The following is a 15,603-nucleotide window of genomic DNA, read 5'->3' on the forward strand; positions in this document are numbered from 1 at the left end:
TTGTGATTTGGCCTCCAATCACCTGATGAAAGAGAGTGGGTCTGGAAATGGCCAGTGGAAAGGTATTCCCCTTGCACAGTCTCACCCAGGATGCCCTTTCAGGTTGCTTCTGTAATGGTGTCAGCAGGAATCCAATACAGCTGAAAGGGCGGATTTGATCTTCATGGAGTATTGGAGCCTTACCGCACATCAGTACATGGAAGAAATCCTTCTGAACCATGTTGTGCCTTTCACTCCATTTATTGGTGACGATTTTACACTGATGCACGTCCAGATGTTGCGAGAAATGTCCAAGAGTTCCTGGATGAAACAGGGACTCACGTTATGGGTTGGCCTGCTCAGAGCCCTGACTTGAATCATACTGAGCACGTTTGGGACCAGCTGGGGAAAGGAGTCCATCAGCACTATCCAGAGACCCTACAGGAATTATGGAATGCCCTTCTGTAAGAATAGGATATGTTTCATCAATAGAGCATTACCGCATTAATCAGGAGCATGCCTGAAATGTTAAATGCCATCTTTGGTGCAAGAGATGGCAATACACGATTTTGAAGATGCAAATAGAGGTCTCCAGATCGTCTCCGAGGTCTGTGAAGTAAAGTGTGAAGTGTATAACATCAAAACAGATGTGCATTACCTTTATGAGCTTACTCAAAATTTCCTTCAAGTATGCACCTCTGGCTTAATTTGTTTATAATTTTTCTTTTTTCACTGTTGGACACTTAAGTGGGACTGTACCACAATATTCCATTGTAATATAGTGGGTTAGTGGCATAAATTTACAGTAAATCAATCCTTTAATACTGTGAGTACCAGGCGTGAGTCGTGCTTCGGTAGCTCAGATGGTAGAGCACTTGCCCGCGAAAGGCAAAGGTCCCGAGTTCGAGTCTCGGTCGGGCACACAGTTTTAATCTGCCAGGAAGTTTCAATCCTTTAATAGCTACCCTCATCTGGGCAGAACATCTAAGACTCTTAGCGCAAGTCCTATACAGATTTTCGGAGTTTGGAGTAGCTGCCAATCTAATGAAATGCCGTTTTGGTAAAGAAAAGGTTAAATTCCTTGACCACATAATATCTCAATAAGGTATACTCCCAAACCCACAGAAACTTGACGCAATCAGACACTGTAGTGCAGCCCAGAATAAGAATCAGCTAAAGACATATATAGGCCTAGTATCATTTTTTTAAAAATTCATACCCAAACAACTTTTCTTCTAAGAAAGAGCCACCCATAGATATTGACGACCAGCGTCAGGCTGATTCTGACAGCATAAAGGAAGACCTATTGAATGTCAATATTTTACACTAAGCTGCTTGTGTTCCAGATTACTAACAAGGCTGGGAAACTTAACCCCAAGGTGATTAGTTTCGCTTGTCGAACATTATCCGAGACTGAACACATGGACAAAGAAAAAAAAGTTCCGGATTTCCCAGTTAAAAATACACGTTCTCCAGGATGAAAATACAATTTTTCCGTGTTAAGTGACAGTATACTCTTCCTCGGCACTGTAAAACTCATCAATCCTTTGAATGTTTATGGTTTTATATACCGACGTAGAATTTCACGGCACTTCAGAAAACGAAACTCCCGAGAGAGTGGCGGAAGGGGATGTGCGCTGAATATTTTCGTATTACGAAGGTATAAATTTGAATTCCACCAAACACCGCATGTCACTTTCTCAAGGATTGAAATCGAGATTGCGATGCACTTTTGTAAGCCAGTCATAGCTCATGTCACTTGATCTCGCCCGCTGATGACAGCATAGGACACGTGATGTAGTCTGCCAATAGCAATATCACTCTTAAGTAGCGCGAACGCACAAATAAGAAAAGTTCATGGTTTAAGTTAAGATACATCACACAAATTTGAATGTAACGCTTTTCAGCTTTGAATGTAACGCTAATATTTTCCCGCAACCTGTCAGGGATAGATTCGTTTCAGCAGTTGCAAGAGAGCGCAAGATAACAGGCGTTACCTCGCTCGTGCAGCTACAATGACGCAGGAAGCCCATATGTTCGTACGTGTAAAACATTAAAAGACCTTACATTATGTCACAAAAGAAACAAGACATCAGAGGATACGTCACGAACATCGGAATTTCGTGAACCACACTAAAACGCATAATTCGGCTTAAAGTGCACATTCGTATGTCCATATTCGGATGTAAATTTTCTTGGAGTACCAGTGCTGTAATATCTCATGATTGGTTCTTTATTATGGTACAATGCCATACATGCACTTGAAATAAAGCGAACAGTTGAAACCAGTCAAGAGTGTGAAATTAAACACTTCGTTTCAAATAAATTGACTGCTCCAGCAGAAAAGATTAATAAAAGCTAAATCTCTTTAGCAAACCGACAAAAATAACTTCATTGTTCTGCAAGACGATTAATGCTTGACTGTCAGAAAAGTGGAAATAAAATCTGAAACTAGTAACATGTTTTTGCCTTCCGTTACTAAGTGAACGCATTTTAAGTCATTTGATAGCTCCCGGCCAACAAAATCCGTTTCATCATCATTTAACGTGAGAGCAATGAACGAAGACGAAACAACCCACCTCCCCACCACAACTCTGACTGCTCTGTGCATCAGCCCCAAATTTACTATATTTCCGAACCGGGGCAATGTTAGGTAGTGGCGCCCGGCACACTTCTGTAACCAGAAGCGGGAGAAGGTACTACTCATACGCAACTAAACTGGGCATGCGCAATAGCCTGCCCGCAACTGCTCAAACGACTCTATAATTTAAACAGTTGTCCCATCACGCAAATCGAAGGCAATTTGTTGTTATGGAGCAATGCATAGTCTTCCTAAGCCTTCGACACACTGTGCAGACGCTTGTATGAACACTGTGTTTTGTTGTTTTATACGGCGCATTTACTTTGCAACTTAAGTTTTATTTCCGTTTTTTTTCTCTCGTTCATGTTTTGTTGCTACAGTATTATTCTGCAGTAGCGGGATAGAGTAATTGTTGGATCATTGGTTCTTACCAGTCAAAAAACACAAAAATTTAACTGAAAACCAAAACAATGAAAAATTCCCGGAATTTTAAAGAATTCTCGGGTTTTTTCCGGTTTTCTCCCGATTGTCCCAGTTCGTATACACCCTGATAAAAGAACTCAAGGCTCTTGCAGTAATATGGGAATTTCAAAAGTTTGAATACTACCTGTGGGGTAGTTTTCTGCGATCAGTCCTAGTCCTTTCTTTTAACTTACAAGCTGTTACACCAGAGAATAGCAGGTGATGCTTGTATTTGCAAGAATTCTACTTTGAGATCTTATATATTAAAGGCAACCATTTTATAATTGCAGATGCCTTGTAAAGGCTACCTCAGAGACTTAATGAATTCCTGTAATTTATGGAACGTAATTCAGAAATCAAGGTTTTGTTAATGCAAGACAACAGCCATATTACATTGTTGTTTGTGCCCCTTGCACTTACAGACACAACCCATTTTGGCCGAAGATGGGAAAAAGATTATAAACCTACTTTGGTATTGGGATACTATTCCTTGAATTCTACATATAGTTCTTTTTTGCATCTGTACACGTATATTTCTCCTTTTCACCGTTACATAGTATTTTTTTCCAAGCATTATTTGGATGTAGTCATTATTTTCATAAAACTCCGACACTAGCACCTTTATTTCTAAACTCAATTGCTTACCCTGAGCCTGCTGAAGTTGTGGAAGCACTCCTTGGGTTGTTTTTATTTTTGTAGCTTGCTTTACCATATGTGGTTCATGGTGTGGGTTCCTGTAGTCATGTCCTAGTTCATGAACCACGGGCAACGTATGAGTGGCCAAGTAAGTGGTCCCGACAGTCAGGATACCAGTTACTTTGGAATAAGGCTGGGCATCTCGAACATATTCTGAGTCGTGGTCACCTTTGTGCTCATACGGCAAAGACTACCAAATCCACCGGTTAGTCCCTCAGCCGTTAGGGGTAAAACCCAATGGGACTTGGGGCAAGTAAGGCTAGCAACCTGCTTCCCTGATACTTTAAATATGATGCTGGCAACAATCAGAGCAAAATGCCTCGGACCTTTGGAGGTGACGGAGTCCCACCTCTAACTGACAAACCAGGGACTCCTAAGATACGACTTGGCAAACAAATGGTAATGAGATGGGGAGCTATTAATATCAATGGGGGCTACTCTGGGAAGAAGGTAGACCTGGCAGAGGCTGCAAGTAAGATGGGGCTGGACGTTTTAGCTGTCAGTGACATTCGGGTAAGGGGTGAGAAAGAAGAGGTAGTGGGACAATACAAGGTCTACCTGTCAGGAGTCAAAGCAGGAATAGCACAATGGGGTGTAGGGCTTTACATCAGGAAAGAAATGGAACCCAGTGTAGTTGCAATAAGGTATGTAAACGAACGACTGATGTGGATAGATTTGACAGTGTCTAGCAAGAAAATTAGGATTGTGTCAGTATATTCGCATTGTGAAGGAACAGATCAAGATAAGATGGATAGTTTATATGAGGCACTCAGTGATGTAGTTGTTAGAGTAAAGGATAAGGACAGTGTTCTGCTCATGGGTGATTTTAACGCCAGGATTGGAAATCGAACAGAAGGGTATGAAAAGGTTATGGGTAAATTTGGAGAGGATATGGAGGTCAACAGGAACAGGAAACAACTCTTGGATTTCTGTGCCAGTATGGGCTTAGTAATCACAAACTTCCTTTTTAAACATAAGAACATTCACCGGTATACTTGGGAAGGCAGGGGAACCACATCTGTCATTGACTATATAATAACAGATCAGGAATTCAGGAAGGCTGTGAGAGACACATGTGTATTCAGGGGATTCTTTGATGACACAGATCATTATTTAATCTGCAGTGAAATTGGGATTGTGAGGTCGAAAGTGCAGGAGGTCAGGTCCATATGTAGGAGGATAAGAGTGGAGAAACTTCAGGATAAGGAAATCAGGCACAAGTACATAACAGCGATCTCAGAAAGGTACCAGTTAGTTGAGTGTAGTCAATTACAGTCATTGGAAAAGGAATGGACAAGGTACAGGGACACAGTACCAGAAGTGGCTAAAGAATGTCTTGGAACAGTAGTGTGTAAAAGTAGGATGAAGCAAACATCTTGGTGGAATGATACAGTCAAGGCAGCCTGTAAAAGGAAAAAGAAGGCGTATCAAAAATGGCTACATACCAGAACCCAGGTAGACAGAGAAAGTTATGTTGAAGAAAGAAACAAAGCCAAACAGATAATTGCAGCATCCAAGAAGAAATCGTGGGAAGACTTTGGAAACAGGTTGGAGACTATGGGTGAAGCTGCTGGAAAACCATTCTGGAGTGTAATTAGCAATCTTCGAAAGGGAGGTAAGAAGGAAATGACAAGTATTTTGGACAGGTCAGGAAAACTGCTGGTGAATCCTGTGGATGCCTTGGGCAGATGGAGGGAATATTTTGAAGAGTTGCTCAATGTAGGTGAAAATGCGATCAGTAATGTTTCAGATTTCGAGGTAGAATGGGATAGGAATGATGATGGAAATAGGATCACATTTGAGGAAGTGGAAAAAATGGTCAATAGATTGCAGTGGAATAAAGCGGCTGGGGTGGATGAAATTAAGTCGGAACTCATCAAATACAGTGGAATGTCAGGTCTTAAATGGCTACACAGGATAATTGAAATGGCCTGGGAGTCGGGACAGGTTCCATCAGACTGGACAAAAGCAGCAATCACACCAATCTTTAAACATGGAAACAGAAAAGATTGTAACAACTACAGAGGTATCTCTGTAATCAGCGTTGTGGGTAAAATCTTCTCAGGTATTGTTGAAAGGAAAATGCGAGTATTAGTTGAGGACCAATTGGATGAAAATCAGTGTGGGTTTAGGCCTCTTAGAGGCTGTCAGGACCAGGTCTTTAGCTTACGGCAAATAATGGAGAAGTGTTATGAGTGGAACAGGGAATTGTATCTATGCTTTATAGATCTAGAAAAGGCATATGACCGGGTTCCTAGGAGGAAGTTATTGTCTGTTCTACAAGATTATGGAATAGGAGGCAAACTTTTGCAAGCAATTAAAGGTCTTTACATGGATAGTCAGGCAGCAGTTAGAGTTGACGGTAAATTGAGTTCATGGTTCAGAGTAGTTTCAGGGGTAAGACAAGGCTGCAACCTGTCTCCACTGTTGTTCATATTATTTATGGATCATATGTTGAAAACAATAGACTGGCTGGGTGAGATTAAGATATGTGAACACAAAATAAGCAGTCTTGCATATGCGGATGACTTAGTTGTGATGGCAGATTCGATTGAAAGTTTGCAAAGTAATATTTCAGAGTTAGATCAGAAATGTAAGGACTATGGTATGAAGATTAGCATCTCCAAAACGAAAGTAATGTTAGTGGGAAAGAAATATAAACGGATTGAGTGCCAAATAGGAGGAACAAAGTTAGAACAGGTGGACGGTTTCAAGTACTTAGGGTGCATATTCTCACAGGATGGCAACATAGTGAAGGAACTGGAAGCGAGGTGTAGCAAAGCTAATGCAGTGAGCGCTCAGCTACGATCTACTATCTTCTGTAAGAAGGAAGTCAGTACCAAGACTAAGTTATCTGTGCACCGTTCAATCTTTCGACCAACTTTGTTGTATGGGAGCAAAAGCTGGGTGGATTCAGGTTACCTTATCAACAAGGTTGAGGTTACGGATATGAAAGTAGCTAGGATGATTGCAGGTACTAGTAGATGGGAACAATGGCAGGAAGGTGTCCACAATGAGGAAATCAAAGAAAAACTGGGAATGAACTCTATAGATGTAGCAGTCAGGGCGAACAGGCTTAGATGGTGGGGTCATGTTACATGCATGGGAGAAGCAAGGTTACCCAAGAGACTCATGGATTCAGCAGTAGAGGGTAAGAGGAGTCGGAGCAGACCGAGGAGAAGGTACCTGGATTCAGTTAAGAATGATTTTGAAGTAATAGGTTTAACATCAGAAGAGGCACCAATGTTAGCACTGAATAGGGGATCGTGGAGGAACTGTATAAGGGGGGCTATGCTCCAGACTGAATGCTGAAAGGCATAATCAGTCTTAAATGATGATGATGATGCTTTACCATATATGTAGAAACAATGAATTCCTTTGCAGTGTAGTCAATAGATCAGCTGGAAGGTGCAAGGGTAAGAATAGCTACTTTTTTCTGGCGTGTGGATATGGCACGTTTTTCTTTCAAATTGTGCACAATTTTGTCCAAACCAGAGCATTTCTGGCATGATTTCTGTTTCTTTGAAGCAGATAGTTCTTCCTCTTCCACCATTAGTGTGTCAGCTATTTTGTGTTTCAATTCCATTTGAGCTTCTTGTAGTTTTCTTCTACCATACCTGGGCCTGTCTTTTCCCATCTTTGTGTGTCTTCATGGGAGACAAAGCAAGAGCAGTCACTGAAGTATTTTATTGCTCATCCGCTGTGGTTGTAGGTGGCTGATCTCTCTGTCACTGTCATGTAAATTATCAGAATATTCTTCATTTTTTAGCAGTGTAACACACCTGTAACATAACTTTTGTCCTGGTTTCGTATTTATTAAGTCCCATGCACTGATTCATTTTCAATACTGATTTTGTATCAATTTCTCTGATGCTACACTTCACTGTCTTCTTATGAATCCGAAATGGATCAAAACAACTTCTTTGTAGGAAAGAATACTTATCCAGAAACACTTTCATATGATGATAACAAACACTAAAGTTTCCTGGAACTGTACTTCTTGTGCCCACAGGGTGTATCCCGGATCTCCATAGCAACAAATCTTGGTCCGATTCATCCAGATCATACAGTACAAAGCGAATGCCACATTTTGTTCCATATGTTGTTTTATGACATTCAGATGCTTGTGCTCTACCAATACTGCAACTTGTTTGAACAAAAGCACCACTAGTACATTCTTCTTCCTCCATACTGACTTTCCACAACAGTACCAACCAGTCTGAAGTAGAATCTTAAAAACATGAGTAACCTGTAATTGTTGCTTGTTTCCTTTGTTGTTCCTGCCTAACAATGACTCATTCTGTCCCTGAAAACTACCATTGTTTAACTTTCTGTTGCCTAATGGTTCCCAACAATTGCTGCAGCTTTATCTGAAACAAGCTGTCTGCATCATCACTATTATTTGCTAAATCATGTTAAAAGAAATGTAACCAAATACATCTCTGTCAACTTTTATTGTACACAAATGCCTTGCAATAACAAGTTGAAATTTTGCCACGTATTATATTATGGTCTACTTATCCAGTGTTTGAAATTTGGCTTGGATATCACCTGTCCCTTTTGTGCTACCACACTTAGAAAATCCATGTTTTTCAGGTAATTTTCAAATTTTTGTATTTTCATGTGCATGTAACTCTGTTTGTGTGACTGATATGGGCAAGATGAGTTTGTGTTTGTTTAGACCACATTAAGATTACCACAAAAAAATTATACCCTTTCTGAGTGAATTATATTTGGCATAGAGGGCACCTACAATATGTACCTTTTACTGTATTACATTTTTTTAATCACATTTTGGAATTTTTTATTTTCACACAGAAATATGTTGTTGGTGTTTTGATTCATAGAGTGTGTTTTCTAAGTGGATGTTACTGGGTTGTAAAAATGTTACTGGACTGTGCGGAATAGTTCCAAAGTTATTAAGACTTGAAGTTGGGTCTGAAGATAGATTGCCAGATGCGGATTGCAATTTCCGGGTCACACCACTTTCTTTCACAAGCCATAATTCTGGAACTATTTGGCAGAGGAAATTAAAATGTTGTACATGAGTGTTCCACACTTGGTAGCATTGGTGTGCTTAAGTTCAACCTGAGACTATCAGCTGGAACATTTTCTCAAATTGGTTGAATTGACATGAAATGACCCACTAGCCTGATGTATAGTACAAATTACTCTTTGTATATCATCAATTGCACTGGAAAACTGTTCTTTTGTGTACGAAGTAGCACGGTTTGTCTTCCTCTAGTAGTTCCTAACCATTTTGGCACTATGTTTCACAGATAAAACTTGGCCTACCACACTAAGTCACAAATCTGAAATAAAACAATTTAACAATGGGATAGATAAGTTATGAAAGTTTAGGTTTACCTATGTGTAACTAATTTTTCTAAGAGAAATACATTCTAACCTTGCTGATGAGCCTTCAGTAGTCCAACCTCTCAATACATCCGCACACACGAAAAGAAAACACAAAAATGAAGTATCTTGCTCAACATTGTTGTCAGTCAAACAATGCTTCACATACTGTACTGTAATTGAAACTGTGGCATTCTTTACAGTGCTGTGTCATATTTTATAAAAGAAAACGTCGTTTAAAAATATAGTAAACTTAAATAAAAAATAGAATATATCTCACACAAACTCAGTAGGCCTAAAAATCCAGCACATCAGGTATTCTGATATCCATATGTACAGGAAGGCAAGTTTAGTTCATCTAGTGTGATAGCAAAAACAAGGTTACGGCTTAAATAAATAAATCTGTTCCAGGGAAAAAGTTGGGGTAGGTGTGACCATGCCTGGCATTTCAAGAGCTTTCTTTATCAGTAGAGTAAAATGAATCTCATATTTGAAATTATCATGCAAAAGTTAATTCGTAGCCAAAAAATTGTGTAGTTATCTTTAAAACTGCAAAAATGACAGACCACCAAATTCTGAGCATGTCACTCACTCACAAAGTGAAAATGTAGACATCAATTCAAGTCCAAAGATTAATTACCAATTTATGTCAGATTTGACAACTTATTGTTAAATATAACAAAGAAAGGAGAGAATTAACATGTGTGATACGTCAGAGGTAAAAATACAGCTTCTTTAAGGCACCATAAGCCATAGTTACACTAACCCCATGGTTACCCTTACCCGACTTCACCCTCCACGTGGAAAGCTGCACAGTGTCTTACGAGGAAGAGCACACCCCCAAAAAATAGTGTGTTATCACAGAATGAAAAAAGTTTAACTGATCATATGGTAATTGCAAAGAATTTCAATTCCTCTTACACAACTATTGCTGATAAATTAGTGAAGGAAAATTTTGGAAATTCACCCAATATAAAACTGCACTAATTGTGATGCATTGAAATAAACACTCTATCCACGTTTCTCAGTACATCAGGCCCAACTGAACTCCTAAACATCATTAATTCACTGAAGAGTAAATATTCACCTGGTGCCAATGGTATCCCAGATCATATTATAAAAATATCACCAAGACACATACTCCTTCCTGCGTTAGGTATCTGCAATTCATACTCATCCTGGTTTTCCAAAGCAGCTAAAAAGAGCAGAAGCAATACCCCTATACAAAAAAGGTGATTGGAATTGTGTGAGTAACTATAGGCCTGTGTCACTACTGTTGGGTTTTCGAAAGTTATTGAAGAAGTGTTCCTTCCTAAACTGACTACATTCTTCAACTAAAATAATATTTCTGTGTGTCAACATGACTTCATGCTGTAGCATTCAACTGAAATAGCTGCTTTCAACATGACACACCATGACTTAAATTCAGTGGACAATCAAACAAAAACCTCGGGGTTATTCTTAGACTTGACACAAGGTTCTGTTGTATATTTCGATTAAAATTACTTTGTGATTGACATTTCAGTGGGTCAAGAGGTAGGGGCTGGGCACTGGCCAATTGCAGCAGCTGTTTCTGGGGTTCCACTGGATCACCATGTTGCCGCAAGGGTGGGAGGAGAGGGAAAGGAATGCCAAACACGCACTTCTTTTGCACCACTATAAAAATATTTTCATGCAAAAAGTGCAAAATTGTATCTACTGCTGAATTTAGTACTTTTTTTTAGTTTCAGCACAAAAACTGTGAAAAGCACAATGTCAGATTCAGAATATTTATCACGCGATCATAAATAAAATAATTGGCTAAAATTTCGATTCTTTCAAATCTTATAGCCCTGTTTCACAGGTTGCATTTGGCGGTTCTAGTTTTGATGTTCTGAAATTAAGAAACCTACACAGCAGTTAATTTGGAGAGCTTGCAGTGAAAAAATATTGACTGATAATTTATGTTCAATGAACTTTAGGTTGCGTGTTACTGAACTTGAAATGTGGTCTTCACCAAAATTGCTTTTTAGGTTGGAAGGAAAACCATCTCTCTCTACAATGTGGGGAAAAGTACAATCTACATACTTGCAGTATGCCACTGTGCTCATAGTCGAGGTTGTCAAGGGCATTATGCTAAATTCTTTTGTGTGTTTTGTGTTTCTGTTTCTCGTACAGTTTTTCAGATCCATCACATCTGCAATCTAAGTTGGTGTAACAGTTACAGTGTACTACAACAAGATTAAAAGAAAAGAAATCGTCTGTGTGATACATTGGCCTAAGAGTAATAAAATTAATAGCTTCCTTTTTAGTTAGTAATAATTCCTTTATCTTAACAAAGCAAGTGTTTTTTTATTTTATTTCTACATGTGTGAATGAAAAAAATTGAGAATTTTGTTTTAGTTGCTGATGTACACAAATGAAAAATGCCAAGAACAAACAAGGATCTTGCAGTACTTGCACACTACAAAAACTTCTCAAAATTACTAAGAAAGGTTACGAAAAAAGGTCAAGGAATATGCATACAATGTCAGAAATCAGTAATTCCCCTCCAATTGACACAATGAATGGGGATTTGAAGGTTCTTTCACAATTTAACAATAAACCCTAATTGTAATGAAAATTTATTTCATTATTGTTTAATAAAACTGGTTAATCTAATATTGTGTAAGTTTATCTTCTTGTTGGTTAAATAAAATAGGATTAAACTGATTTAGATCATATATGTAACGTAAAGACACCTATTGTATACATGTGTACAAAGTGCGCACCCGCTCGAGGGTTACATTTTCTGCCACTATTATACAGGCTCATATTGTATAGTAGTATATGTTTCATTTCTACAGCTACACCATGTCATTAATTTTGATGTTTACAATTACCCTCTTACAATAAAACTAGCTATGTCCGTTGGGATGGATCGCAGAATCTGAATACTGCACTCTATTCATATAAGACAGCTTTGTTATAAATGAAAATATACTTTACCTTACTGTTTTCGAAATCGGTTTCGCTGATAAGACTTTTGGATACACTAGATGCATCACTACTCTTGTGACGTTTCGGCGTTGCTTGCTGCAGACTTGATGATCTTTTACTGCCCGATTGCTCCGATTGTTGCGAACTGAGAAATAAACATTTATTTACATGACACTCTATTTCTACAACAGGATACTTCTTTCCACAGACGGGACAATTCACTTCGTTTTCGCTCTGTTCACTCATCTTTCCCTCGTTTTATCAAAGATGTACTAAGATCCCAAAGATTTTGTATGCAACGAAAGTATAGTTAGCGCCTAGCGGCTTTTTTAAGTTTTAGTGTGGTAGTTGTGACAAATCACAAGCGAACTAATCAGATTTTTCATTATTCGGTTATGTAATTGACACAGAACACTACTTTCCCAATAAAAATTTTCAGAGCTGCATAACTTAAGTCCCGTTATTCCTACGGTAGAGTGACCTACTCGTAGGGTAGCTGCGTGAGTGCGTGTCTACGTTGATTGATATGTGTATTAACAATACGGATGCATTTGGTTTAGTGAGTAACTTTTAGAATTAATGTTTTATTTGTAACTGAATATAATGGATGATGGAAAACGATGCAGGAAGCATCAGAATTCAGCAAAAGTCGCTAAGAAAATGGGAAAAAGTAAAACACAACACCAGGAGGAACAACGTAAGGAAGGAACACATCTTAAAGGGAGAATAGAAAACTACGATACTTTGAAACCCTGTATGTCCGACAGAGATGAGGTAAGAGGGGCAAAGAATCTACTTCTGTTAATTATTTCTTTGCAAATGAATTATGCTTTTTTTTTCATGTTAGTAGAAATGCCTATGTAGATTCCCGGGGAGCAATGTGATCTTGTAGTAATTGTTGTCTGTATAGGGCAGGTGATTGTTGCGCAAGGTGACGTTAAGAATAACTATAAATAATTGAATATTTCATTTTGTATTATTGAAACATCATGTTTGCAAAAATCGACTGTTGATTATGTTTAAAACTTTAGTCTAAATAAGGAAACATTCCATGCCAACTATATTTAACGATGTCAACATTGGAAAGATAAAAATGTTGTACATGAGTGTTCCACACTTGGTAGCATTGGTGTGCAATATCAGATCTTAAATATTATTCCTTTTTTAAATTTCTTCTGATTCGTTTTAAAGATCTTGTAAAAAATTTGAAAAAGAATAAATAGTTTTACCAAAACTCAAGCCATATTGAATCTATATTCTCCTCTCTCCCACACCATACTTCATTTCTGAATTTCCTACTGTAAGAGTATTGTCCCTCCAACAGGTACTTTTACCCCACAGTCACTTAGACCTCAACAACGGTTAGCTGCGGTCACCATGCCTTCAGTTCCCCACAACTTAACGTAATTCAGCTTGTGAACTTTTTCTTCTTCAGAGCATACAGACATTCGCTTATCTTGTGGTTTTCCTCTCAGCTTGTTAGACATTGTGTTTGTGTAGTAGCTGTTACAGTAAATTTTTATATGTGTTACCGCAAGAAAACTGAAATACACAATCTGTGGAATTTTGTGCATTTATTATTATAATTACAAGGCAGTATTGTTTGAAAATTGTTATTGTATTTCAAATTGCATTGCACTATACTGGTTGACAGACAAAATTCTAGGTACCGGTTCAAATATCCACAGAGCAAAGATTCATGGTTATTCAGTACACAATAACTGTTCTTGTTGTAAATCTACAATACTTTACTATTGATGTAACAGACCTGTGTATAGACATCATCTTTGAGGCTGCAGTTGTACATATACCTAAACATAATATTATTGTTGCATCCGTATATCGCACACCATCTTCTAGTAAATATGAATTTATGGTAAATTTTAAAAAACTGTTAGGCTTACTAACTAAGCCTAAATATAAATACCAAAGAATCTTAATTTTTGGTGAAATTAATATGGATATCAGGGTACAGAGTCATATCATATTGGAATTCTTGGATAGCCTAAGAGCTTTTGATTGCTATTGTCTAAATGATAAGCCTACAGGATATAATGCCTGCTTAGACGATATAATAAGTAATATCCATGAAAATAATGTTGAAATTGGAGTAGTCAAGTTAGGCCTAGCTGACCATGATGGCCTATGGATTACAGTTCCAGTCAGCATTCCGGATGAACAACACAAAACTGTTAGACCTATGAATGAATGCAACATAAGAGAGTTTAGAATTAGATTAAGGTCAGTTAACTGGAATGACATCTTATATGTGTGTGAATAACACAAGCAAATTATTTATAGAGGAAATTGCAAGAATATTTGATGAGTGTTGTCCCAGATTAGTAAAAAGACAGAGTAATAACCAATCTCATAAACCACAGAGACTAAATAATTAGTTTACACCATACCTCAACAGCATCAGGATTATGCTTCTTATGTTTAAGGACAGATCTCATAACAGCAACGAGTACAAAGAGATGTACATTAGAATAAGAAAAATTTATAGATCTGAAATAAGTTTGGAAAAACGTAGGGTGAATGATAACTATATTATTAAATCGAGAAACAGCTGTAAACCTGCCTGGGAAGTAATTAAAAGTGAAATAAATAGACCAACAACTCAACTAGCTATACCCATAGCCCCAGATATCTTAAACTCACACTTTGTTAACTTCAGTTTACAACAAGATTTGTCTCCTTTCAACGCCATGCTTGATGCTAAAACTCTTCTAGGTTCAAATAAGTATGTAGTCCATAAATTCTGCTGGGCAACAGTAACCGAAAATGATGTTAGCAAAGCAATAGGAAAACTAAGTAGTTCCAGCAGAGGACTTCGATGGTGTCTCAAACTTTGTCATAAAGAAGATATCAAGTGATCTGCCTCCTCTAACCACTCTCATTAACCGTATATTACAGCAAGGGATTTTTCCCCGACTGTTTGAAAATAGCAGTAACTATTCCCATATTTAAGAAAGGAGATAAATCAAATCCAAGTAATTATCGTCCTATCTCATTAATCCCAATAATATCTAAAATAATCGAAGACTGTGTTCACCAACAAATGAATCACTATTTTGAGAGGAATAATTTGTTAAGTAACTCACAGTATGGATTCAGGTCTAAATTATCCACAGTTAAAGCAGTTGAAAATATTGTTAGTGATATATATGATGGCTTTGAAAATAAATTAATCTCCTGTGCTGCTCTCCTAGACCTGAGTAAAGCATTTGACACTGTATCTCATAGTACTTTGATCATGAAATTAAGACACTACGGCATGGAAGAGGACACCCTGAAATTATTAGAATCCTACTTAAGCAACAGAGTACAATTTGTTAGAGTAAATGGGCAGCTGTCAAACCCACAAACAATAAAAAGAGATGTGCTACAGGGCTCCATACTTGGGCCCTTCCTGTTTGTAGTGTATGTTAATGATATGCCGCAGTATTTACCTGTAAAACAGTTCTCTATGCAGACGATACAACTTTTATCAATTCAGGACAGACTCTTGAATCAGTACGAGAAAAAATAATATAATATTTGAAAAATCAGTTCATTGGATTAGTGCAAAC

At 37.9% G+C, this 15,603-nt stretch overlaps 2 protein-coding genes across 4 annotated transcripts in view; one reads left to right on the forward strand and one right to left on the reverse strand.

Annotated features, from left to right (window-relative positions):
• The window catches only part of LOC124615538 (ATPase WRNIP1-like), an 80,278-nt gene extending 67,594 nt beyond the window's left edge, over positions 1 to 12,684 (reverse strand). Inside the window, exon 1 of the mRNA XM_047143503.1 lies at positions 12,041 to 12,684. Coding sequence (XP_046999459.1) covers positions 12,041 to 12,277 — 237 coding nt within the window. The 5' untranslated portion in view covers positions 12,278 to 12,684. The remainder of the gene's footprint in view (positions 1 to 12,040) is intronic.
• The window catches only part of LOC124615537 (protein O-mannosyltransferase 1), a 160,969-nt gene continuing 157,742 nt past the window's right edge, over positions 12,377 to 15,603 (forward strand). Inside the window, exons 1-2 of one of the 3 annotated variants that reach the window (XM_047143502.1) lie at positions 12,380 to 12,535; positions 12,658 to 12,805. In XM_047143502.1, the coding sequence (XP_046999458.1) occupies positions 12,692 to 12,805 (114 nt within the window). In that variant the 5' untranslated portion in view covers positions 12,380 to 12,535; positions 12,658 to 12,691. Of the gene's footprint in view, positions 12,806 to 15,603 lie in introns of all 3 variants that reach the window. The other 2 variants (XR_006979799.1, XM_047143501.1) reach the window with 2 other exon arrangements.

Source organism: Schistocerca americana, chromosome 5 (assembly GCF_021461395.2).
Source record: "Schistocerca americana isolate TAMUIC-IGC-003095 chromosome 5, iqSchAmer2.1, whole genome shotgun sequence".
NCBI lineage: Eukaryota > Metazoa > Arthropoda > Insecta > Orthoptera > Acrididae > Schistocerca > Schistocerca americana.